At 48.8% G+C, this 25,799-nt stretch overlaps 1 protein-coding gene across 1 annotated transcript in view; it reads right to left on the bottom strand.

Moving 5' to 3' along the window:
• Positions 1-508: 508 nt before the first annotated feature.
• Positions 509-25,799, bottom strand: part of VWA3A (von Willebrand factor A domain containing 3A) — a 52,078-nt gene continuing 26,787 nt past the window's right edge. Inside the window, exons 15-37 of the mRNA XM_054693924.1 lie at positions 25,236-25,361; positions 22,952-23,087; positions 22,756-22,859; positions 21,608-21,688; positions 21,106-21,200; positions 19,557-19,676; positions 16,584-16,658; positions 16,232-16,376; positions 15,601-15,796; positions 12,327-12,397; positions 11,891-12,043; positions 10,465-10,555; positions 9,948-10,058; positions 9,311-9,408; positions 8,356-8,493; positions 7,309-7,417; positions 5,087-5,231; positions 3,933-4,077; positions 3,403-3,554; positions 3,161-3,284; positions 1,369-1,466; positions 1,140-1,205; positions 509-850 (exon numbers count right to left, since the gene is read on the bottom strand). Of these exons, the coding sequence (XP_054549899.1) occupies positions 1,154-1,205; positions 1,369-1,466; positions 3,161-3,284; positions 3,403-3,554; positions 3,933-4,077; positions 5,087-5,231; positions 7,309-7,417; positions 8,356-8,493; positions 9,311-9,408; positions 9,948-10,058; positions 10,465-10,555; positions 11,891-12,043; positions 12,327-12,397; positions 15,601-15,796; positions 16,232-16,376; positions 16,584-16,658; positions 19,557-19,676; positions 21,106-21,200; positions 21,608-21,688; positions 22,756-22,859; positions 22,952-23,087; positions 25,236-25,361 (2,565 nt within the window). The 3' untranslated portion in view covers positions 509-850; positions 1,140-1,153. The remainder of the gene's footprint in view (positions 851-1,139; positions 1,206-1,368; positions 1,467-3,160; positions 3,285-3,402; positions 3,555-3,932; positions 4,078-5,086; positions 5,232-7,308; positions 7,418-8,355; positions 8,494-9,310; positions 9,409-9,947; positions 10,059-10,464; positions 10,556-11,890; positions 12,044-12,326; positions 12,398-15,600; positions 15,797-16,231; positions 16,377-16,583; positions 16,659-19,556; positions 19,677-21,105; positions 21,201-21,607; positions 21,689-22,755; positions 22,860-22,951; positions 23,088-25,235; positions 25,362-25,799) is intronic.

The raw sequence follows: 25,799 nt of genomic DNA on the forward strand, positions 1-25,799 counted from the left end.
TCCAACTCGTGCTGCAGTGGCTGGCGGTAGATTGATAGCAGTGTCTTTAACCCCTGAGCCACCAGGGAGGCCCCTTGTTGTGAGTTTAATATGCATTTCCTTGATTGTTGAGCACCTTTTTACACTCTTATGTCCTTTTGTACTTACTTGAGTCTTTTGCCTATTTTTTAAAATAGGGATATTTATTGTTTTCTTATCGATTTGGAGTTCTTCATATATTCTGGATATGTCTTTATAATAGTTTTATCTCACCCCAAGCTCTCATGCCTGAGCAGAGTATTCTGTCTGGACTGGGCTCCAGAGCAGACTTTGGCTTGGTTTGGTTGAGCAAGGGTGAGGTGGTGGTTGTGAGGTCGTTGTTTCTGCTTCCTCCAAGATGGACTGACAGTGACTCCTCATCTTGTCCCTGCACCAGGGTAGTGGGAAGCAGGACCAGGGCAGAAACAACTCTACCAGGCGGGGATCTGGACCTGGGCTCCCACCATGAAGATGGATGCTCACTGTTTATTGTGTGTCTGCCACGTGGCAGGTTCTGGGGATCCAGAGGTGGTTAGGACACCAGCCTCATCCTGCAGGAGTTCATGGTCAAGGAAAAGAGTCAGACAAGGAGCAAGGAGGCAAGACTTGCAGTGCTGAGTGCATTAAGTGCTAAGTGCCATCTCTATAAAGAGGGAGTGTGGTCAGGATGCTATGGCGGAGAGACTGGAAGCTCCCAGCTCTTGGTGGGTCCCAAGGACAGCTTCACAGAGCAGCCGATGCCATTTGAGCTGCACCTTGATTGATGAGCAGGAACAGCAGGCAGAGGGTGGCAAGAAGTACATCCCATTGGGGGCTCAGTGACAGTGACAATCTTGTGGAGCAAGAGTAGGGAATGAGGGAGACAGGTCAGGAACATCAGGGTAGACCCATGGGTGGCACAGCCTCCCTCCCTCAACCTCTGGGGAGCTCTGGTGTCCAGGGGCTCCAGCTTTCCAGGGCATCTGCCCCTTGGGGCCACAGTGTGCTCAATGAGTGGTTCTTCATAGGATGGTCTTTCTGTTATTATTTGTGATCCCTTCTCCTAGTTAACTGCTCAGAAAACAGAATGCTGCCTGACCATATGTGGGTGCTCAGAATATGGGGAGTCCATCCCCCCTTACCTGAGAACACTTCTCTAAGAAAGAGCAGTCTTTGGTCTTATGTCGTCTTTCTTCTGGAGTTGGGACCTAGTGAATAGATGAGGGAGATGATGCCCTCGATGCCCAGATGTCTGGGCCTGGCAGGGCAGGAGCTCTTGGAGCAGAAGGGCAGGCACTTCTCAACAGGGGGCCCAGGGTCTGGGTGGACTGCAGCTGCCAGCAGGTGGGAGGGGTGGCTTGAGGGACATACCTGAAGGACTTGGCCCACCGGAGGAAGCTTCTGGTCTTGGTGATCTCCTGGGCCAATCTCCTTAAATCATCTCCTTCAAAGAGTGGCAACGGGGGGTCCTTGAACAGAGGAAATAAAGTTAAATTGTTAGGGGGAAAGGATGTCCTGAGCAAACGCCATACAGGCTTTGTGGACTCCACCCCCACTCCATCAAGACACTGGGAACTACAAATCCCATGATCCCCAAAGGGAAGGTTGCGAGGACCTGAGGGCGGAGTTAAGCAACTATGTTCTCTGTTTGGGTATTTAACCGGCCATGTGGCCAGGGATGGCTCTCTTGGCCATGCGGCACGCTCAGTTTTGCGCCAGCTCAGCGGGTCATTGGGATTCCAGGTCAGCGGAACAGGTAGGATGTATTTACAACCTTACCTCCCTCTTTTTCTCCCTGAGTTATTCATTTCCCCTTCCCTTGTAAATAAACCTTCAATCAACATTTGTGTGTGTGCAGTTTAGCATTCATAAGTCTCCTTTAAGCACACGGGTGAGGACCCACAGGCAGGCAACCCGTTTTATATCAAGGTTGCTCTGTAACAAAATGACTGAGTGGCACCTGAGATCTCAAGAGGAGAACTGTAGAGTTGATGAAGTGCAGCCTCCCACCCAGTGCAGGAAATCTGTGGGCTCAGCTTGCCTGTACCAAGGACAGGGGGAGCTTACCACTTGGTAAGGTGCTCATTTTGCAAATGGGACACTTCGAAATAAGATGTCTGAGATATATTCCCATAACTGCTCTGTGTGTAAAGTTCTTTATGTCTTTTATTTAAGATGCCCAGAGTCAGCGTGAAGTGTGCTCCTGTCTCACTGTTATTCAGTCAAGTATCTAATCAATTCAGCCCTTTCTGTAAAACGGAGCTTCACGGGCATGCTTTGTTCTGACATCAACCAGTGCAACTCCAGAGCCTAAACTTAAAGGTACAAGTTCTCACAATTAGCGGGAGAATCTAAGAAAGACACAAGCTAAGCTGTCCCTGTCCGGGGCAGCAGCCACAATCCCACCCCACATCCAGAACCTGCTCCAAGAATCTGATTTCATAGGTAACTCAATGAGAACCTTCACGATAGCCTTTGTTTTCACGATATCCTGTGTTTAAGGACGGAGGTGAAAATTTGTTACTTTTACTTGCCCTGCGCCTTGTACAATTTGTCCTATTTGTCATCGAAAGAGTTACCTGAACAAAGGAGCCAAGACAAGAGTTCCATTTCAAAAACTATATCCTGCGACAGTGATCCTGGTGTCTGGGGCCATCCCCTGGGGGACCTGGCGCCCTGCACATTATAATGGACAGCACACACTCCCAAAAGGTGTATGTGCATGCATGCGTGCGTGTGTGCATGAATTATCTAGCAAAGGAAGACAGACATGAAGGAGTGAAAGCAAAGAACAGAAAAGCCCAGGTGTCCGGCTCTTACCACCGGCTCTGACTTCAGGCCTACCCCTGAGCCAGCTTTGTGCACCTGCTCCGCAGCACAGTGCTGGCAGGTAGGGGCAACAGGTAATCTACCAGAGCAACAAACGCACACATAGTCGGCGCCCAATGAATGTAAACTGCTCTATTATGAAATACCAACACCCCCAAGCCCTGCCTCTTCCCGGAGCTTGAAGAGAGTCAGCCTGAAAGGAGGCCAGCTGGGGACCACAATCCTTTTCTGTCCATACCCCTGTGTTTTAGGAGAGAAAGGAAGGAAAAGGCCTGGCCGGCTGACTTTATGGCGCCATGTCAACGGGCTGCCCAGGGAGCAGCCCGCCACCTACCCTTTCATCGATGAAGCCCTTGGTCAGCAGGCCGTGGATTTTGGAGAGCATGTCCTCACTGACAGGGCAGTGGTAGCGCCCCCCGGTGAGGGAGGCCAGGCTTCTCAGGAAGTTCACCTCTGCCCTGGGGGAGGAACAGAGGGTGGGGCCAGGCTGAGTGCTGGGTAGGGAAGTCCCCTCGAGGCCCCCTCCCCGGTCCCCTGCGGGGCCCGGGAGGCCACAGCTCGGCCCCTCCTGCCCACCTGCCTGCGCAGCTCAGAGATACGGTGTGCACCTTCACGTCTCTCTTCTCCGTGAGTCTTCCCACTTCACTGAGGATAAGGCTGCAGCTCGTGTCTGGCTTCCCGTCGGTCAGGAGGTACAGTCCTTCTACATCATGGAAGCTGAAAGCTTTCTGCAAGGGCACCGGAGTGTGCGGGGCTTAGGAGCAGGGGCAACAGCAACTGCTTTGTGCCCCCGAGGTAAACGTATCCCATTGGATCCCAGACTTGTCCGTTAAGGAGGAGAGTTTTCCCTTCCAGCCTAGACAAACTGAGGAAAGTGCTGGAGTTCATGAAAAAGAGCACAGCCCTTCCTGGCCGGTTAAGCCCAAGCAAGTCACTTACCCTCCAGCCTCTGCATCTTCATCTACAAAGCTAGAGTGACTGGGTTGTTGGGTGAAATATGGGAAATTTGAAAGTGCGCTGAGTAAATCTGAAGCGTCATGCCCCCACGGGACAGAGGGCCACGCTGTGTCTGCACGGCTACCAGGCTGGGCTGGGGTGGGACTTGCCAGCAGGGCTTGCAGGACGGACGTGCTCCCCTGAGCATGCAGGTGGGTCACCCACTGCATGGCCTGATGACACGCTTCCTCTGTGGTCTCCACCAGCGAGTCCCGCCAGGGCTGTAGGCCCTCCGCAAAGCTGAGCAGGTTAAAGCTGGGGAGGGGGGAGGACAGTGGAAGGCAACAGACAGGTTAGAACACATTAGTCCTGGTGAGAGCTGATCACCACAGAGACCTGTCAGAGGTGAGCCCCGGGGCCCCAGGGAAGAGAGACCGCCTGAGAATGAGAAGGTGCACATAGAAGATTCTAGATGCAGGGCCTCCCCAGTGGCGCAGCGGTTGAGTGCTGGGCGTGAAGCTGCCCGCAGCCTCTGCAGCGCTGGTTCGATCCCTAACTACCGGTGAGGGTCCCACATGGCATGCAGACCTCTCCTCCCACGACTGCTGCTCCCCTCAGCAGTGTATTTCGTCAGTCTGCCTGTTCTGTTCCCCGCTCTGGCTCTGGTGAATCCTCTCACCCTCCTGCGCTTCTGACTATACCCAGTGCTTGTATAAATAAACAAATAAATCTTAAAAAAAAAAAAAAAGAAGATTCTAGATGCAGACAGAACAGGTCGAAATGCTACCTCAGTCACTGACTGGTCATGTGATCTTGGGCAAATAATTTAACCTAAGTCCTAATATCTTTTCCTGGAAAATTGAGAGACTACCTCATAGGGTCATTGGGAGGATTGAAAGAAATTGTGTATGTAAGTCGTGTTAATACAGAGAAAGGGCTTGATAAATGATTATTCTTATTAATATCAGGGCAAGAATGAATCACAACCTGGACCAGAGTGCCCTGTGTCCCCCTCGGTGGTGAGAACAAGCCCCCGGCCCCTCCTCCACCAAGTTCAGCTGAAATCTACAATTCAAGGTCGCATGGCAGGTCTATGGATCTGCTTGCAGTTGACCCTGGGCCTGATGTGGACTTCTAAAAACTGCTTTATCTGCAGCAGAGCCGAGAACAGTGTTCTTTTTTGCACAAATAAGTTATTCAGAAAAGCATTTAGGAAATGTTCAGGCCCTCCAGAACTGTGAGGAGGCAGAGCCCTAGGCTAGGAAGCCCCAGGATCTAATCTACTCCTTTGACTCCCCCAGCCCCACCCAACTCCACCCCTTACCTGCTGCACTGCTTCCGCAGCTGTTCCCAAATCAGCAGAATCAGCTCTGTCTTCACCTGCTGCAGGTGGGGGCCCATGGACCCTGATGTGTCCAGCACAATGCACACTTTGCTCTCCAATACGGTGCCAAACAGACGGCGACTGCCTGCTCAGAGGAGGGTGGGGCAGAGGCAGGGAAGCATGAGGGTCCCTCCTGCTGGGGCTTTTCCTCAACGTGGCTATCAAATACCAAATACGGGGAGATGGTTCTTGTCATGGTGTTGGAGGAGTCGATTGTCCCAGGGCAGAGCCCGTCAGTGGTCGGGGCTTGGGGAGACTAGAGCTCCAGCTGTGGCTAAGCCTGTGATCATTTGCACAGCAATTATAATCCCCCTGGGCTGGAGTTTCGTCAGCTCTAAAGATAAGAGATCACACTAAATGTGTCACTGTCTTAATTGAGTCTGGAAAGGATATTAGAGAGCTTAGAGTCCTTCAACTGGCCAGGAGATCAAGTGTGTGTCCCCCTGTGCCTGACGCGGTGATAAACACAATGGCAAAGGAGAGAGAGGACATCTGTCCTCACAGAGCTTACCAAGGGGCTGGGAAGACAGATGGTAACCGAGTTACAGCTCTGCTGAGGGTTATGACGTGTCATGGGGGAGATTCTGAATTAGCTGGATGTGAGGTGGGGAACAGACACGCTATACCTGAAGAACGAGCAGCAGCCACCCAAGGAAAGAGGGAACAGCTTTGACAAGGCTCTGAGAGGGGGAGAAGAACCTGGCCTGCTTGGGGGAATTAAAGACACTGAAATGGAGAGACTCCCGGGAAGAGGGAACGAGATCAAGCTGGAAAGACTATGAAAGGATTTGGGATTTATCCCAAGGGAAAACGGAGAGGACCAGAGACTTGCAGTGATGGGAGCAACATTCACACCCACGTCCTTTTATCCGTGCTTGATCCCAGCTGCTGCTAAACCCGGCCCTTCTGGCTCCGCAAGGCTACACAGAGTTAGCACAGTATGATGAGCTATGAATATTAATAAAGGGACTCGCAACTAAAATTGGCCAGGAAGGCCTGTAGAGGGCGCTCTCACACAGTAGCACACCCCATCATTTGTAGGCACTTGCCTTCCTCTGGATGCCTCAGCAGGAAGGCGCATACCTGACCCCTCTGAACAGGAAGGCGTCTGCCTGCTGCCCCAAAGGCAGGCCCCTCCCGCCCAGCAACATCTCTACCAATGAGGACTGCCACAGGCCTGCCAATGAGCACCCGCCTCACCTCCCACTCTCCCTGTCTCCCACTTTCCCCTAGAACAGCCCCTCTCCACTCTCCCCTACACCCTGGATTTACCTGCCATCAGTCAGAGCCTACATTTCCCAAATTGCCATTCCTCTCACTGTTCCAAACAAACTCATTTCTGCTAGTGAAATAACTGGCTGCTTTGATTTAAAGTGAGAAGGAACACTTTCTATGATGTGCCATCATACTTGAACTTGGGGGGCCTCATTGGAGGCAGTAGTGGAAAAACCCCTGCAACATGGAACGTGACTTGGGAATGCAGGGAGCACACCTTGGCTTGTCACCTATGCCTGCAGCGTGCAGCCCCCCCACCAGGGGCTTTGGACAGTGGCCCTCATTCCTGTACCCCAGAGCCTGTGGACTGTTTATGCCATAGTCTACTGCAGAGAACTGGATCTAACCGGATCCAATGCCCAGGAACCCAGTGGTCCAACAGAGAGCTCCATAAAAGCTCCCTCTCTCCTTCTTCCTCCTATTTTTCCAGGGTCCCTCCAGGTCCCAAAGCCCAAACACCCTCCCCCCCAGTTGGAGCTCTCTGCTTAGCCCCTGGGACTTAATGCTCTAGACCTTTCCATCAACCCCAGCCCTCCCTCGCACGGGATGTGAGTCATCCCTGTGGACCAGTTCTATTGGTCCCCAAAATACTAAGTGGAGCCCTTGAAGGTGAGCCTCTCAGTCACAGGCAGGAGGACGAGGCCTGGAAGATGACCCTGCAGGGCAACCCTGGACAGGAGCTCTCCCTCTGGTGCTCTTTGACCCCTGTTCTGCCTCCTTGTTGTCCAACATCTTGCCTGGCCTCTGAACCCAGAAGCCTGTTGCGCATGGATGACCTTCCTGGCTTCCTCTCTGCCCTGAGAGTTTGTGAATGTCTGGCCTGGAAGTTCCGACCCTGGGCACCCTGGGGCTGACCCTCCATCCCCCCTCGTCCTCTGCTGGCTCACCAGACAACAGCCACTGCAGCCGCTGGACATAACGTCTCATCACCTTCTCCAGGCACGCGATGTAAGCTTCCATTTCCCTGGGCGTCCACTGCACGTGCTTCACTACGCCCTGGAGGACGGTGTGCGAAGGCAAAACTTCCCTTGTTAGCTGTCTCTTCGTATCCCCGGCACCCCTAAAACACTTTCACTCATTGCGGTTCATAATTTCCAAAACATCTGTGAGGCATACAATCTTGTAGGTGTAAAAATGTTTTTCTTTTATCGACTACTGGATTTATGGTCTAGGAAGGAGCATGGGAATCGAGATGATGGTTTAGTGGCAGACATAGTCGCTATGATTTTAAAAAACGTAGTATGTCTAAATTTTAAAATCGAGAACGCTTAATGGAAGGATGGGCGCCCCACGCATTTCAAACTAAAGGATGACCTTGGACGGACAGTGGCGCAGCAGGATAAAATTATCATAAACCTCTTCTGGTGGCTGATTTTGAATTTCGTAGCTATTTTTAGCTTTCTGATTTTCCCTAATGTTGAATAAAAGGCAAGGAGAGAAAAGAGGATTCGATTTTCATTTTGGGACTAACTTTTGAACTAACTTTACTTGCTCCCGTGTCAGAGCGATGAAAAAACGACTAGCCCCAAACTAGAAAATAAAGAGCCCCTTCACCCTGTATCATCATCCCTGTCCCCCACCAGCCTCCAGAACTGGCAGAAGACCAGAGTCTCCCCTGGGTTTTTTGTTTTCGGGTTTTTGTTTTTTTTTTTTTGTGACTACTTTGTTCTCACCAGTGGTTTCTAATTCTCATGCCAATGGGCCTTTCTAACTCTGGAATGCGGTGTCAGCCCATGGCTGACATTCCTTTTTCCAACGGGATTCTGAACCTTCTGGTTCTTGAGCTGTCCCCATTTGGGGGTGGGGTTCTTAAAAGGAAGAATAGAAGCCACATGCACACATTCACATTCTCCCCTGCACTCTGCCACGTGTGACAAAGAAGCAGCAAGAGTTAGGGAAGAGAGAAAAAAACAATAACAAAACCCACGGCTTACATTGATCTCTATGCTGGGCCAGACACTGCAGTATTTGGTTGGTGCTGACCTCTGGCCTGAGTTTTGATGCGTGCAATTGGGGCCGATGTATCTGGAGATCCCCAGCTTCAGTTTCTTTAGTCCATATTTTGCTATCCACTTTAGAATAAAGGAAAAAACTATTATTTTGGGTAACTGAATGCTTATCTCACTCATGGATGAAAACCTCATGCTTGAAATCTGTTCATGTTGGTAATGTGGGTTCCTAGGTTCGTACTAAGAACACCCATCACATGTGGGTTCCTTCCCTGGGGAGAGATGCACAAGAAGGGCAGGAAACAGAGAACCACATTCATTGAGTACCTGCCACTCCCCAGTCTTGTGGACAGTGTCACCTCCCCAATATTCATTTCAACCCCTCCCACAAAATTTGAGTGGAAAGCCCTGATTGGTCTAAAGTTCAGATTCTAAACCAATCGGGATAATCTCAGTCTCCTTGTCATGATGACAAGAAGGTACAAGAAAAGGCAGGCTCATAGCCTCTGGTACTGGCCCGACAGACGCAAGCTCAGGTGCTCCTGAATGGCTTTGGGAAGAAAGATATTCTAACTTCTAGATATGAGCTTCTGGAGATGCCTCTATCGCTTGCAACCAAAAGCATCTGACACCAAAAAGTACATTAAGCAAAATGTACTTGTATTATTCATCAATCCCAAGAGATGGTATAATTGCCTTCATTTTACAAACAAAGGTATTGAGAGTGAGTGTAGTTAAGTGACTTGCCCAGGGTCACCAAGCTAGGAAGCTTCACCTGGATTTGGAACCTAAGCCTATTGAACCCACATTAGGTGGTCATTCTGAATAGGTTTGTCCTCACTTCCAAATAGGCCCACTCTCCTAGAGTGACATATAATGGGACAGATAATGGTTGGTGGAAGGAATTGGTGGCTTTTGCTGGTTGCACACAACTTCATACCTCTTGACTTGAGCAGATCGTGTCTTTTTTGGGCAACTCAACAGAAGAGCTAGTTCTTCTTATGCGCCTTCCTTGAGGGTACCTCTTGTACACTGACCCTGGGAGCGACAGAGCAAGGTTACCTTGTGCACCCTCTACCGCGCCCTTTTCTAGTTAATTTCTCTACCAATCAAGTCAAGGAATTGGAAAATTCCTTAGATGCAACCAGTTGCATCTGAGTGGCTGTTAGGTAGATCAGGGGAAGGGTCTTGAAATCTCCCTTCTCACATATCAATGAGCTTCTCCTGCGACTTGCACCATGTCAGAGCCATCAGTCAGGCTGCCTGGGAAGGCGTCTCCACTCCCTTCCAATCAGCTGGGAGATGAAGACATTGGCCCTAGTGGTTGGAGTGGGAAGTACCATGCTCAGGAATCTCCAGAGATTTTCAGTGTTGACTCTCGTTCTCTCACCCTGTCAAGAATTTGCATGTCCCGTTCCCTGGACTGGGAGAGTTGAGTGGTTTGAAGCTAAGCCTGCCTGGAGGCACTGCTGCCTGTGTCCTGGGACAGTTGGAGGGTGTCCCTCCCACAGGGCCTGCTGACTTTACAGTTCCATAGGACCAAGGGCAGTCAGACATTTGTGCAGCTTCCAACTTACCCACATTATTCCCTGTCTCTGTATAAAACAGGGAGAGAGATGTCTTTGCTTCCCTGGATTTGTTCTTCCTCCTCTGTCCTGCAGTCCCTCCTTTCTCTGACTGGGCAGCAACTAGAGGACATTGGCCAGTTGACCAGAGTAAATGCTCTCTGTGCCATCTCACTTGTCCCCACAGACCCCCAGTTTGCAGATGAGGCAAGTGGGACTCAGTGTCAGTTAGAAGGAGAGTGAAGACTCCACAGGGGTCTTGAGAATCCAGAGCCCCACTCGGAACCATTCTGCTATGTCTTTGTCGTTAATAAGATACACGATCTTAGATTTTCTAAGGAAAAAGCACTTTCATAAAAATATGCATGCCTGGTCATAGTCAATAAAATGGGAATTAATAAATTAACTCACAAAGGACTGATTGTTGTAAGCTTTAAAGCAACTATTTTAGCAGAAGGGCCAACAGTAGTTATATCATTATTGTTCCATGCCTCCCCCCTCCCCTGGCCTGACCGCGGCCACACCTTACCTGGAGGGGTGTCTGCTTTGCCGCTGACTGGACGCCATGCCAAGCCCTTCGAGGGGGTGCACTTCTCTCTGTCAGGGTCATCTTTCACGCTCTAGAAAAGAGGCAGTCTTTCCCATCAGTGGCCTGTTATCTGTGGTGGGCTGGACCCTGGTCACCCCAGCCTCAACCTATCAATTAGGAGCCCTTGAGGGGAGGGGCCAAGGGAAGGGCCTCAGATATGTTTGCTCCTCTCCTGCAGCAGATTCAGAGGAGGCTGGATTTTGACGTGAAATATGTATATGTGTGTGTGAGAGAGAGAATGTGTGGTACAAGAGAGAAGTCATGCTAGAGCAGCTACGGGGATTTGCCAGAACTTTCTTCATCAGTTACCCAACACTCTTCCTGCTGGGTTGGGGTTTCTGGGACACTGGCATGACAAGCAACCATCAAGGTGACTTCCGTGCCCCATTGGGCACCTCAGCTTTGAGTTAGGATTTCCTCCATTACTGGGCACAGCTGGAATGTGGTGATAGTTACACAGGGTCACCCTGGACTGAACTGAGGAGAACTCTGGGTGAGCTGCCATTCCAGGCCACCCCACCCACCAAGCCCTGGTTTCAGGAGGCTGCTAGAAGCCGTGGCAAGATCTATGCCCCCTACACTGAATCAGCTCAGGCCCAAGAGGCAGATCCAGGATGGCAGAGTGTCACCCCAGAATTTGGGCAGGCAGGAGAGGGCAATGTTCTGGGCTGACTCCTAAAACTTTGTTCTTTGAATGAGGGCAGTGGCTGTGTGGAATCTTCTGGAAATATGGCCCACTGGATAGGAGTAAGTCACTCAAAAAAATGTGCTGTGTTCACAGGATCTGTCAGAGTAAAATGTTGAAGGGCTCACAGATCTTATTGCCTCTTCTAGTCACAAGGACAGTGGAGTCTGGAACCTTCCCCCAGTCACACCTCTAGAGGCCCCTCCTCATTTCTGAGGTGGGGGCTCTGTCACACAGAGCAGGCCGTGATGGGGTAGGCCCCTTGCAGGCAAAGCCCATCCTCGCTGCTCCCAGGTGCCTGCTAAGCCTCGGGCAGCAGCAGCAAAAGCCCGATAGACATCCCTCTCCTCTAAGGCCTAGCCCCAAGAGACCCTCCAGGTTAAGGCCTCCTGCCCTACAGCCACTGTGAGTGCCACTCTGTGGAGTCCTTAATATACACTGGGTGCAAAGTGGGGCCAGATGGGCAGGGCCACAGGTGGGTGCAGGACACAGTACAGGAGCCCCAGAGCTGAGAAGCAGGTCTCCTAGGCCACCCGCAGGACACTCATCACTGAGGAGCCTGGCCCATCCCTGCTGGCCGTGGTGCCCGGGGGCCTGGCCTCGGCCATTTCAAGAATAAGGAAAGCCAGAGACACGGTGGAAACAAAATTCTGTGCGTGTTATCAGGGAGGGGAATCAAACCACTCTGGTCACCGAGGGGGCTGTGGGCTTGGGAGGATGGGCTCTCTTGGGCTGATTTCTTTGCTTGAGTATCTTCAGCGTTTCTTTCTGGATGGTTGCACTTCCCAGTTCTTTTCCAGACTGGTTCTTCAGAGAGGACACTAGTAAGGCACACTGCAGTGGGGATCAGGAGGGTTAGCACAGCCAGCCGTGGTGTGCCTCCCAGCAGGGTGTGCATGCACACACCACACACACACACACATACACACCAGGAAAGACTGGGTCTGCTGGGGCCCCTGGACTCTTCTTTCTGTCCCTAGAATACCTCCCAGGTCGGGTCAATGCCTCCTTAAACGTACACATGTCCATTCCCTCATTTCCGTTTTCATGCTCCTAGTGGCCACCCGGCAGCACTGATACAGAACCAGTACGGTCACTTGGCCTGCACAGGATGTACCTTCTGGGAGTAGTTGAGAGCCTTTTCCAGCTCAGATGTGACAGCGCTGATGTCATCGCTTTCGAAAATGCCTGGAAACAGAAGCACTGTGAGCGTGGGGGAGGGGCGTGGGTGCCGGCCAGCGTCCCTGTAGGCAGACAGGAGGGCGTAGGGAAGTGATCCGAGCCGGAGGGGTCTCACTGGGCTGAGATGACCACACTGTCCACCGGTGGGGGGGACGGGCAGGTACAGTGAGGTCTCCAGCAGCGAGGTGCGGGCCTAGAACACAGTGCTCAGGTAGCAAATCAAGAGCTCTCACCACGGGGAGGGCAGGCTAGGACCAAAGGTCCTGCTGTTTCGGGGAACACGCAGACCCACTTGGTGTTAGTTAGTGGCCAATAACTGTGAATGTTGGTGACTCATTTGACAGGAATGGGAGTGGGATAATTAAGAAGACAGACTCCGAAGCTGGCCTGCAACTCCCGTCCACCACCTACTGCCAACAGGCTTTGGGCCTCTTGTCTTAGCTCCCCTGTTTGTAAAAAGGGGGTAATAATAACCTACTCATGGAGTTATTGTGAAGAATGAGTCATAATACATGTCAATGCTTAGAACCATGTGTGGCACCTAATAGCCCCTCTGTAAGTATCTGCTTGTATTAGTAACAACCCCCACAAGAGCTTAGATGTTTATGCACAGCATTTTTCATGGGCAGAGCTGGGGAGGAGGGCTCCAGAGTTCCAGCTGCAGGACACCCCTAGCTCAAAGGTCCTTGTCCCTGGGGCCCTCCCTTCATCTGCTGATCAGGGATTGGAATGCACTTGTGTGTCCTAAGCCTCCATCTGTCTCATATGACTGTCATGATTTTGCCTTATCTGCATATCATTATTTACTGAATATTTATTTTTATTCAATTTCCTTCAAAGTAGATATGTATTTTAAAAATTGAAAACAAGTGACATATAACATTATATAAGTTTCAGATGTACAACATCATGTTTTGACATTTGTATATCTTGTGGAATCAGCACCACAATGTCTAATTAATGTCCTGAAAAGTATATTAAAAAAGAAAATTTATGTCACTGCTGACAATGGAGAGTTAGCATTTAAAAAATTGAAATGCTAAACGAGCATGTAACTACTTAGGGGAGGAAAAATATTTTCCTCTACCCTCTTAGATTCTCCAGCTGAGGCTTTGAAAATTAAACTGAGAAAGGACAGATTAGTAAGAGAAAAGCAAATAGATTTATTAATACAGGCAGCTGTGGGAGAGACTCAGCGTGAGTATCTAGACAGGCATGTAATTACTATTTTTTTAATGTTTATTTTATTTATATCTATATATTTAATTTTTTTTGCATAGAAAAATTGGAGTATAGGCAGAGGTGTGAGGGGTGAGAGGACTTACTAGAGACAGAGCAGGGAGCAGAACAGGAGGATTGACTGAAATACACTGCTGAGGGGAGCAGCGGGCGAGACAGGAGAGGTCTGCTGTGCCATGTAGGTTAGCTCCCTGGCCAGGGATCGAACTCAGGCCACAGCAGTGATAGTGCTGAGACTTAACCCCTAGGCCACCAGGGAAGCCCCCTGGATTGGCATGTTAGAACTCTGAGCATAAATGGCATTTTAACAAAGAACAATACATTTGTAGAGAAGTAATAAGACAAAAAAGGTTATTAGGGAAGGTAAATACATGAAGGACTTAATGGGAGATAAGGGTGGTCTTAGTAGGGTTTGTTATGTAAATATCCCTCATTGCTTGACTGATAACAGTCCAGAGTTGTCTCTTCTGATTAAGAATCATCTCTCTCTCCCAGGCATAGGAGAGGAGGCATCCTTACAAAAGAAAATCTATGCCCTGCTTTTAGGCAAATAGGGGTGGGCGGGGAGCAAGGGGACAGAGAATTCTTGGCTTTTGCTGTTTCTCAGTTGTCTTCAGTTTCAAAGTAATCCTTACGCCAAAGCGGCATATTTCGGGGTAGCATATCCTGATCCCCAACAACTATCTCCATAAAAATAGCGCTGTACCATGTTCAATGCACAGCTCTTGCCAACCACCTGCTGTGAACACCACCTTCTGGAAAAGACTGAACTAGTAGACTTTTGGGTCCCTTCCAGCTCTGACTTTCTAAAAAAATATTTTTAAGTACTTTTACTTTTCTTTCTTTTCTACTTTAAAAAATGGTGGTACGGCCTCCCTCGTGGTGCAACAGGTTGAGCACAGCAATGTGAGGCTGTCGGCAGCTCTGCAGCTCGGGTTCGATTCCCGGCCCACCAAGGAGATTCCCACATGGCACATCAGACCTCTCCTATCCCACCCGCTGCTCCCCTTGTAACAGGGTGGTCCCCAGGAAAGGGGGAGGTTCCCTTTCCCACCCAAGGGAGGGTGGAGCTGAGCAGGGAGAGGAGAAGCTGCAGAAGAGACTGAGGAAGGAAGCAGGATGGAGCCAGGAGACCTGGAAGAGGCACATGGAGCCTAGAGACACGTAAAGAAACTGCGCTTGTCTTTTGGTCGTGGACTGGGTGACACAGATGTGGGTGATACCCGTGGGGAGGTGACAATGGCAGCTTTTATCTTGATTTTGATTTTGCTCTTTTCCTTCAGGGCTTGTCTGGTTGTTTCTGACCCTTTTCTGTGGGTCCCCACTGGAAGATGCTTTAGACTTGTGGCAGGCTTTGGGGCCTTGTTCTGGGCCGATCCCATATGACTTTTACCCATATGGACTTTTACCCACGAGGGGACGGGTAACTTTGGGTGCTTCATTTAGAAACTAGACTCTTTGCCTTTCCTGTATTGTTTCCTAGTTGTATTAAAGTTCCTTCCCATTAAAGTCTCATATGTTTTGTGTTGATGCAGCGGATGGCAGAACCCATTTAAAATAGGCAGGTTTGCGGGGTTTGGGCTGCCCCTCTCCCTGCCCTATAACACCCTCAGCAGTGTATTTCATCAGTCTGCCTGTTCTGTTCCCCATTCTGTCTCTGGTGAATCCTCTCACCCTCCTGTGCCTCTGGCCTATACCACAGCTCTTGTATAAAAATAAATAAATCTTTAAAAAAAAATGGTGGTAAGTATACAAACCACAACGTCGACCATTTTAATCATTTTTGAAGTGGTCAGCCCTGTGGCATGAAGTCCATTCACACTGTTGCGCGGCCATCACCACCACCCATCTCCAAAGCAGTAGTGATTTTTATACACCGCTTTTCTGGAATAATCTCTGCACAGGGGGACATGTCAGTACTGAGACTACCTACTGGAACGAAAAGAAGGAGGAGGGCCTGGCCAACGTACCTGTGTCTCCAAACCAGTGGAAGCGGCCACCAGCAGTCTGGGTGACCTCCCTGTAGGCGGCAGCCGTGTCGGTGCGGCTGGCATAGCAGGCGGGCAGCATGGTGTCCATCTGTGGCTCACCCACGTAGAAGAGACATACGTTCAGCTGGAGGTCACAGCCCTCGCAGGCCTCAGCCATGTAGGCGCTGATCGTGGGCTGTGAGGGGAGAGAGGGCAGGGAGGACCCACAGGTGAGGGTGCTCAGCTGCAGGTCACGGGACAGTGCAGCCTCATCACCTTTCTTGAGGACTCACCTTGCACTTGGTCTAGTACTTGGCACTGAGGCCAGAAAGAATGAGCCTGGCCAGTCTCTCCTTGACTCTTAATAGGGTCTGATGGATGGGTCTGATGGATGCGACCCAGGGCCCTGTGGCATCAAGTGTGACTATCGCCCAGATATCTCTTGGGAATTTGTTAGAAGTGCAGACTCTCGGGGAACCCCTGGGGCCCCCAACTTGGAATCAGGATCTGCATTTTAACAGTGGCCTTGGTGATCTGCACATTCGTTCGAGACACTCTGCAAACTCATTCTGGAGAGGCCAGTGGCCACACGTACCTGGGGGAGGGGTGGGGTCCCAAAAGGTCTACTCACCATGTCCTGGTCGGGGATGCCCCCCGTGAACAGGTAGATGCCCTGAGACTGGTGTTTGTCTTTGTCCTTGAAGTCCACTTCCACTGCCTTCCGCAGGGCGCCGAGGACGTTCCTGCTGCCGTGACACCGCAGGGTCAGGGCCCACCTGGAGGCAGGGAGACCCGAGCTGAGGGAGGCCGTGGTGAGGCCCCGGAGGGGGTGTAGGGGGTAGGAAGCAGTTGTTTTCCCACTTATGCCCTTGTGTGTCGGGGGCAGGGATTCTAGAGAACTACTTCCTGGTGGGCAGGGGAGCAGAGAAGATGGCACCACAGAGCAGCCTCAGACTAGGGAGGCCGCCTTTGTTGCCACCTACCGCCAGGCACTTTGTAAGCTGCTGTGGTTCACGGCAACCAGCTCCGGGCTCCAACTTTCAATTGTGCTTCCAAACCTTGGAGAAGGAGAGAGGCTTGTTCTGAGGCAGGATACATGCGCTACCTCTTTGGCCTTGCCAGGCTGGTAAGGGGGGCAACATTTTGATTACCACCCATGTTAGGAAGGCACAGGCCACACCATCACCAGCACTAGGCATGGCCGATCTTTTCAATATTTGCCACACTGAATTGCAAACAAATGTTGTCATATCCATGAGCTCTAGGCCCTGATTGAACGATTCCTCATTCTGTTAGGGGGAAAAGGATGTCCCAAAGCTAATTCCATACAGGCTTTGGGGACTCCACCCCCACCCCAGGTCAAAGCCAAAGACACTGGGAACTCCAAACCCCATCACCACCAAAGGGAAGGTGGCTGGGACCTGAGGGTGGGGTTAAGCAGCCAGGTGGATATAAAAGGCAGACACTGGGCTTTGGAGGGGCCCCCATTTTTGGCTCTCCGCCAGCTCACAGCGTCCCGCCAGCTCTGAGAGTGACTTTGGGTTTCCAGGTCGGTGGATCGGGTAGGACGCATTAAAGACTTTATTTCCCTATTTTCTCCCTGAGTTGTACATTTTCCTTATTTCCTTTTCTCTTGTAAATAAACCTTTTATTAACCTTTTGTGTGTGTCTGTAGTAGAGTATTCATAAGTCCCTTTAAAGCGCGCGGGTGAGGACCCACAGCCAGGAACCTGTTTAATATCGGGGTTGCTCTGTAACAATTCTTCCTCTTCCTTCTCTGCCTCCGCAGGACCTGTTTCTTCCCAAGCCCCTCCCCCACCCCGACCTCCCAGCACCATTTCCCTCCAGCTGTCCTCCCCTGAGTTCCTTCGGTGGTGGTTTGCTTCCTCAGCCCACCCCCCCAAGGTCATTGCCTCCCAAGTTCTGTCTGGGTGGTCTTCCCACACCCTTTCTCATCTCCACAGGTGAGACTCACACCCTCTCTGTTTTCAACCACATAGTGGAAATGTCAGTGGCTCACGAACTCTGACTTGCTGGCTAGAACCCTTCACTGGAGCTCCAGAGTCCATCTCTTAAGAATCTCAAACTCTACACATTTAAAACCATCTTCCACCTCCAAGATCTGCCCCACCTGGCACACCTGCTCTTCAGCAGCCCCTCATGCCGACAGTCCTCCACCGCATCCTGCAGTTTCTGACCCAGCACTTGTCACACAAATCCCTTGCTTGCATCCCTATGGCCTTCACGCAAGCCCATCTCAGGAAGTCCAGCCAGATATTTCCCTCCTGGTTACACCCCTTCAATTCATCCTTCACATTCTTGCGTAAAATTTCAGGAAGCAACTCTTGATTCAAAGCCAGAGCTGCCAGATTGGGCACTTCTCTGCCTACAGTGTCCCTCTCTACAGCTGCCAGGCAAGCGGACCTCATCCTAGAAATCCAAGCTTGTGTTTTTTTGTTTTTTTTTTTTTAACCTTGCTTAACATCCTTCCATGCCCTGTAGTTAAAAGCTTCTGAGCGAGGCTTATAGAAATCCTCCACCCTTTTATTTTTGGTCATGTACAATCTCCCTCTCTCACCCCAAGTCTACAATGAACTGAAGTTCTGTCATACCTCACATACCTCACACCTCTGTACCTTTGCTCGTGCTGTTCCTTGTACCTGGAATGCCCTTCCTCCCTGATGGTCCGCCATCCCCATGTGCTAAGAAACTCCTACTCATTTGTTAAGACCCAGCTAAGGGTCACTTCCTCTACAGCGATTGCCAGACCTCACTCTATAGGATAGACCAATCCTGAAGGACTGCCCCCTGAAGTCCCAATCCTGTCCTATCTCTATAGAAAACTCTTCTGTCTTGACAGGCCGGGCTCCCAGCACCAAGCCACATGTCCCTTGAGGGCAGGTATTACGTGCATTCCTGTCCACACCCCTAGTGCCTACAACAGTGCCTGGCACGTGGCCACTTTCAATAAAAGTTTGTTGAATGAGTGAAAATATTGTCTCAAATGGTTCCCTAAGCCCCTTTTTTTCTATGGAATTTTTTAGTATAAACTTAGGTTCTAGGATCGGCTAATATATAATATTAACTGCTGACTTACTAGGTTTAGAACACTTCCCATTCGATATGGGATTATGCCAAAATGTATACTCAAGTGGGTTCCTCCTTCTTCTTCCCTGTCATTAAAATGGTATGCAGCTAAAAGAGTATATAACTGCACTTAAATTATATGTAACTATACATTTAAATTACATATAATTATATATGATGATATATATCTAAGTTATAAATAGTTACCTACATTCTACCTAGTTCAAACATACAGTTATGTATAAAATTTAAATTTACAGGTAAATAGAATTTATATATAAAATATTTATATTTTAAAATCTAAAATGCAAAATATATATTTCAAATGTTTTTCTGTTTTAAATTTATATATAAAACATATGTAACTTTATATTGTGGTTACAGATGATAGTTTTATGTTTGATTTAAATATATATAGTTATATATAGTTTTATAGATGCACGTTCTTTAATTACATATAGGTATATATAATTAAAAATTTTCATTGGAATCCTAAATGTTTGAGATATTGTGGTTTGCAAGACTAGCTGGGAATGAAGGCTGGGGCATGCCTGGGGACCTTCTTTTTCTCTTCTGTGTTTATCAGTTTCGAAGCCAAATGGGTCAAAGGGCTGAGTTACTTTATCCTGGATGATCAAGCAGTGTGTTTGGGGGCGGCTGATCACCCTCGCCCCAGGGGGACTGTCCGGCAACCATTTAATTATTCAATGCCCCAAACAAGATCATTCAGATCAGATAAAACGATGGCCACCCTAGGCTGCCGTGTGTCTAGAACATCTTGTCGACCAGCTGCCTGCCAGAAGCCTTGGCCCAGCCATGACCTCCAAACACGCACGACCTCCCCTCGCCGCCCCCCGCGGGTATCATACGCGATGATGTTGAAGCAGTCCTTGTTGGACAACTGCTCCTCCAGCAGCAGTCGCAGCGAGTGTTGGATATGAATAATGTACATGGAATTTGTCGCAGAGATATCGAGCAGTATAATCACCCTATAAAGAAACACAAGCTTTAAGAGGCGAACCAAATCTCTCAGATAATGTTTATTTTGTTCCATTTTACTCTTTAAAGTATTTTCCAGGGAAATTTTGCATGCCAAATTCAAAGCTTGTCCAAACCTCCTTTGTGGTTTGAGGTCAGCAGAGGTTGGTTTACAACAGTAGACTGAGGGGGTTGGGAACCCTCTGGCCCAGGAGGCCCTATGATGGTGTGGGTGGCTTAAGGGACAGGGGCTGCGCATAATGATTTCCACACACTTCCAAGTTTTAAAGCACCAGCAGTCACTATTACTGTAGGTGGGGGTCTCTGAAGGGAAGACAGAAATAAGGTAAGTCAGATGGAGAATTAGGCATATCTGGGCCTCTGGGGAAATTTTTGGATCCTTTTGACTCTTCTCTTTGTTGTAAGCTCTTTAGCCCTATTTGGCCTTTTTTCACTAGTTCAGGTTTTATCTTCCCATCTCTTCCCTCTTTTCTCATTTTGAGATGATGAGTAGCAAAAGAAAATCAACTGAATTTAGAGTCAGAAGACCTGAGTTCAAGTCTTCCTTCCTGTGTGACCTTAGGCAAGTCACAAAGCCTCTCTGATCCTTGATATATCCAATTCTAAACCATTGATAAGAAGACTCCTCACAGGGTTGTACTGAAAATTATGTGATATAATAGTGCAATACTTTGTAAGTGGCAATACATCACAAACAGGTGTGCAATGTTAGAATGGCTGTAACAGCTACCTATTTTTTTTTTCCCTACTTAGTATCTCTTACCTCTTCTGGCAATAGCATCCTGATTTTTCCTTTGGGAAACATTTGTGCTTCTATCAGTCCATTTAAGTTGGATGGAACTGGCTACCCCTCAAGCTTTAAGAGTGGGTTTTTGGCCCTAGACAATCGAGCTTGCCAGAGTGAACAGTTCACGGATGGGCCCATTCCCTAGGGGTGCTAAGCCAGTAGAAAGTAAGTTGGGGGCCTCTGGTGGCTATCTTGCCACTTGCATGGGGAATTCTGCCTAAAAACAAAACCAACAGAGATGAGAGCACTGCTGAGAGGTGGAGATAGATTCCCTGGCATTCATGAGCTCCTGGATCGAACTATGCCTGAAGACAGCTATAAAATCTATTCTGGAATTTTCAGCTACTTTAACCAAACTTCCCTGATTTGTTTTTAAGCCAATTTGCATTTAGTCCCAGTTGCTTCTTAGCAACAGAAAGAACCCTGAGCAACACCAAGTGATACTATTGATGTTGATGATGGTGGTCACTTTTTCCTCTAAGGGTTCTGCTGAGTAATTGCTGATCCTTAATCTAAGTGATGGCTTCTGATGCCACCCCCAGGGAATTCATGAGTTGCTGATGAGCAGATGATAAGTGCTGTGTCACAAAACAGACCCATGAAGGACAAGAGCACTTCTCTGGGGAAGGTACCTTTTCTCACAGACGGTGCCCCAGATTCTTCTGCTGGCCAAGGACAGCCACTCAATCCGCCTCTCATACATCTGCATAACTCTGTTGAGCTGTTTCTGCAAACCCATGGGCCACACCATTAAGTGATAGTACAGCAGATAATTGACTAAGGGGCCCAAGGGGAAAGGGTGTACTCCAGTTGGACTTCTGGGAATGATGTGTCAAAGGCATGGTTATCCAGGCAACATAAACATTCCCTAAATCATGGGTGAGTTTGCCACAAGACCAGGAAGGGAAGAGTCAAAGTATTTCATTGCATCAAATGGGGTAATTCTTCCCCCAAAGGATTAGACACTTGCTTGAGGCATCTAGGTCTCTACCTGGGGAGGGTATGAGAAAGTTCCAGAAGGGGCTGTGGTGGGGCGGTCTCTGATTATAGAAGGGGGATGAGTCAGGTGCTTTCCTCCCGCCCCCTTCCTGTACCCCATATTCTGATTGATTACCCCCCAACTCCCCGGCTGACCTGGTACTCATAGAGGAAAGGTACATCCACATGAATATTTTTCAAGGTCCCATCGTGCCATTCAAACTGTACCATCGCCTTCTGCACTCAGGTGTGGCCAGGAGGGGGAGCAGGTGAGCAGAAGCAAAAGTGGGGAAAACGGTTAAGTTTAAAATCCTGGGCACCGTGCATGAGAGGGTAGTAACTCTGAACACATGTGGGGTCAGATCATTGCCCTCCCCACCCCCAGGTCATCCCCTTGTCTGGAGCTGTCAGCAGAGGGCCTTCAGGACAGTGGTCCCCCAAGTGACCATGCTTGACGGCAATCTGGGGTGCCTTCTTGGAAGGCTCTTTTGAATATCAGAGCCCTTATGACGGGTAGGGTTGGAGATTTTGGTGACAGCAGAGTCAAAGACCTTAGAACATACTGGCCATGGGTTCTTAGGTTAGGGAATCCAGACAGGTCCTCAGGGGCACTCTGGAAATTGATTTCATTCATCGTGTTCTTTCATCCTTAACCCAGGGCTGTTTCTAGGCATTCATCATGCACTGAATCACCCGCCCTCACGGCATCTCCCTTCCCTTGCGCCCTGCCACCTTTCACTTTGCTATTCACCCCCTGTCCTTCCTTCCATTTCTCCGGCCTTCCTTTTAGGTTTAATTTTAGTTTTCATCCTTCCATCTTTTTTTTTGATTCAACCTTGTCATCCATCCTTCCATCCCCTCCCCCTCCCATCTGTTCACACTTCCCTCCAGCCACCCTTTATCTGCTCCTTTATCATCGCTCTGTCCCTCACCTGCCACCTCCTTCCACCCTCTCAGCTTCCAGTAAACACTCATTGACCCGCGCTTGAACTGGATATTGGGGATACAGTTGACGAGACGTTTTTCTTTTAAAGGTCCAGTGAGGACACGGAGAGCGAGCGTGTCCTGAGCAGGGTAGCCTGCCGCAGCGGGGGTGACTATCTGCTGAATTTCCCTTTGGCCCCATCTCTCAAGTTTCATGTTCAAATCTTTGGAAAACAGCACTTAGAGTAGATGGGATGAGAGAGTTCTAGAGCCCCTGCTCCTGGGGCGCTGCCTAAGGCTTCTTTCTGGAACATTTAAGAAGGGAAACACCACAGGGAACTTCCCTGCAGAGGACGGAGAGAGCCCTGCATTTGGATTACCTCGTGGATTGTTGATGACACCGTTTTCTGGAGAATAGGCACAAATTCTTCCACGGGAGAGAATGCGTTGGGTGCCAGAACCTGATAAAGGTTTAATTTCTTGGCTGTAAAAATAAATAGTGGGATTTAAGGCCCTATTCGATGCTGTAGAGGTTCATGCCTTTGAGTCCTGGACCTCCCGTCTCTGGGGGTGTACCTCTGAGGCCATTGAGCTTTAGCCATTCTGCAGAAGTCTTGTCCAAGCTTGGGAACTCAATGGTGAGGGGAGCCTCATGTTTTGGGAGTTTAGGCAAAAGACTTGTGATTGGCCCTTTTGCAAACGGTGTGCAAATCTAAATTAAATTAGAAACGCTCATTACATAATCGTATTTTAGAGCTGAATCCTCAGACTCCCCGCACCCACTCAGTCCCCCATGAAACATCTTAAGTAGTTACCTGGTAAATTAAAGGCAGTTCTGTCTTTTCCTCCCACCAGCCTCATCCCCTTCTCTGGAGAGTTCTGGAATTTCCAGGGGGAAAAGGGAGGTGTCCCCAGTAACTCCAGTCCTCTTTTACTTGTCCATCCTCCTGCCCCTGCCCCACCATGACCAGTAAGGCCAGCACACTGACTCCAAGATGACAGGGCCCCTCCTGGAGTTCAAAACACGGGGCTTCGGGGAAACTAAAAAGTAACTCCTACCCCAAATCATTTAGGGAGCCCCGATCTAGCCCAGCCTCCCCTTGTGCACATTTCCAAACTGAAAACTTGTGATTCTGAGAGTTTAATTACACTGTTTATGTAGGAATAACTTAGGACAGCAATCCCCAAACTTAGGACGTTTGAGAACCACTCTTGGGAATGTTGCTATATCTGGGTACCTCTGCGCAATAATTTACTTAATATTTTTTAAAAAAATCAAACATGCAACATTAGTGCTTTTAAATTGTAATTTGATTTACTTTGGAAATTGGGCTCCATTTTCTGTACTTCATTTCAAAAAGATCTATTCTATCACGATCAGTTAGTTTTCAATACAGAGCCCATAAAGACTATTAATCCTTGTGTTAGCTTATAATCATCTTGCAAATTGCAAGTAGCACAAAATGAAATGCATTTCATTTTGGGACGCTCTTGGTAAAGTTTTGGTATCAGACAGACCTGAGTTGAATTCAAACTCTGTTGTTTTCTGTCTCAGTGATCTTGGGCAAATTATTTAACCTCTTAAATTCAGTTTCCTCATCTATAAAATGGGGGTAATAACATTGTCAGATTGTCATTGTAAAGAAAAATAAGGCATTTAGGGAATGAAGCATGGATCCTATAATGAGTGTTTATTAGAAAATGCACAATATAGTGACTTCAAAGTTACTAAGAGTAGATCTTAATCATTCTCAGCACAAAAAAGAAATGATAATTATGTGCTTAGGATATAGCTTAATTGTCATGTCTATAAATGTATCAAACCAATACCATGCACACTTCAAACTTACACAATGTTATATGTCAATTATATCTCCGTTTAAAAAGACTGCAAAGAGTATATGAATCATCACACTACTAACAATTACTGCTATTATTTAAAGATATTGTAGTCAGTAGAGGAGAGGAGCTTAGCTAAAGCTTAAGATCTTAGTCTGTAGGTACCGTTTCTTTTAATACATCCAAACAGGCCAAAATTTGGGGTGCTTCCCCTCCCTATCTTCTTTTTTTAAAAGATTTATTTTATTTATGCATACAAAAGCTGGGGTATAAGCCAGAGGTGTGGGGGGTGAGAGGATTCACCAGAGACAGAGTGGGGAGCAGAACAGGCAGACTGATGAAATACACTGCTGAGGGGAGCAGCGGGCAAGTCAGGAGAGGTCTGTGCCATGTGGGTAGCTCCCTGGCAGGGGATCGACCTCATGCTACGGTGGCTGTGGATAGCCTCATAGTGCTGAGACTTAACCCCTTGAGGGTGGCCCCCACCCCTATCTTCTTAGTGATGCTATGATGCAATGTAGGGAGCCCATGTGTTCTAAACCACAAGTAGCTTTCATGGAGCTGGGGCCATAGCTGGCTGAGATACTCTGCTGGTGTTAAACTGACCAAGTCACCAAGCAGAGAGGTTTGCCCTGAGCGAGGTGAGGTGCTGGGTGGGAAAGACCCCCTTCAAGACAGTCTGCTCCACATGATGGAGGTTTTCATCACTCTCTAAATTGAGGGGAGGGAGAGGTACAGCAGTAGGCGGAAGTGGTGGCAGGAGCCTACTGGCCTTTCTCTGAAATAAGATTTTCAATGAGATCCACCAAGATCCTTTGGGCACAGTAAGGGCCGTGTCTAGCCCAGACAGTAGAATTTGGGGTACAGTGGAGGGTGGGGCTTTGCCTGGTTATACACTCAGGATGTGGGGCAGGGTGGGGACTCTGCAGCAGTCTGAGAGACAGATGAGAAAGGAGACTGGATGGTGGCCAGATGAGTGCCAGTGGGAGAAGTTTCCAGAATCTTTGCTCACACCACCTACCTCCTTCATGATGCTGGTTAGTTCCTTACAGGGGCTGCTGTGGTTCAGGGCTTGGATGTGGCCCATGATGCTCTGGGCCTCCTGGATTTCTGCCAGCAGCTCTTCCACCTCTCGGCTGGTAAAGGTCTGGGGATGGTGGAAGCAATCAGCCACCCAGAAGTCACTCAGCTACCGGAGTGGCTCAGACCACTCCAGAAAGAGGAGTATTATTAAAAAATAGAAAGGAGTGAAGTTCTGATACATGCTGCAACAAAGATGAACCTTGAAAATGATATGCCAACTGAGAGAACACAGATGTGAAAGGTGTGATTCCATTTACATGAAATATCCAAATAGGTAAATCCAAAGACAGACTATATATTGGTGGTTTCCCAGGGTTGCAGGATGAGGATGGGTAGGGAGGTGGGGGAATACGGAATTATAGTTTATGGGTACAGAGTTTCCTTTTGGGGTGATAAAACTGTTTCAGAACAAGATAAAGGAAGTGGTTGCATATTATGAATATACTAAACACCATTGACTTGTTCACTTTAAAGTGGTTAGTTTTATGTGACTTTCACCTCA

This window comes from Talpa occidentalis, unplaced genomic scaffold (assembly GCF_014898055.3).
Source record: "Talpa occidentalis isolate TD23 unplaced genomic scaffold, MPIMG_talOcc4v2.1 talOcc4.12, whole genome shotgun sequence".
Lineage (NCBI taxonomy): Eukaryota > Metazoa > Chordata > Mammalia > Eulipotyphla > Talpidae > Talpa > Talpa occidentalis.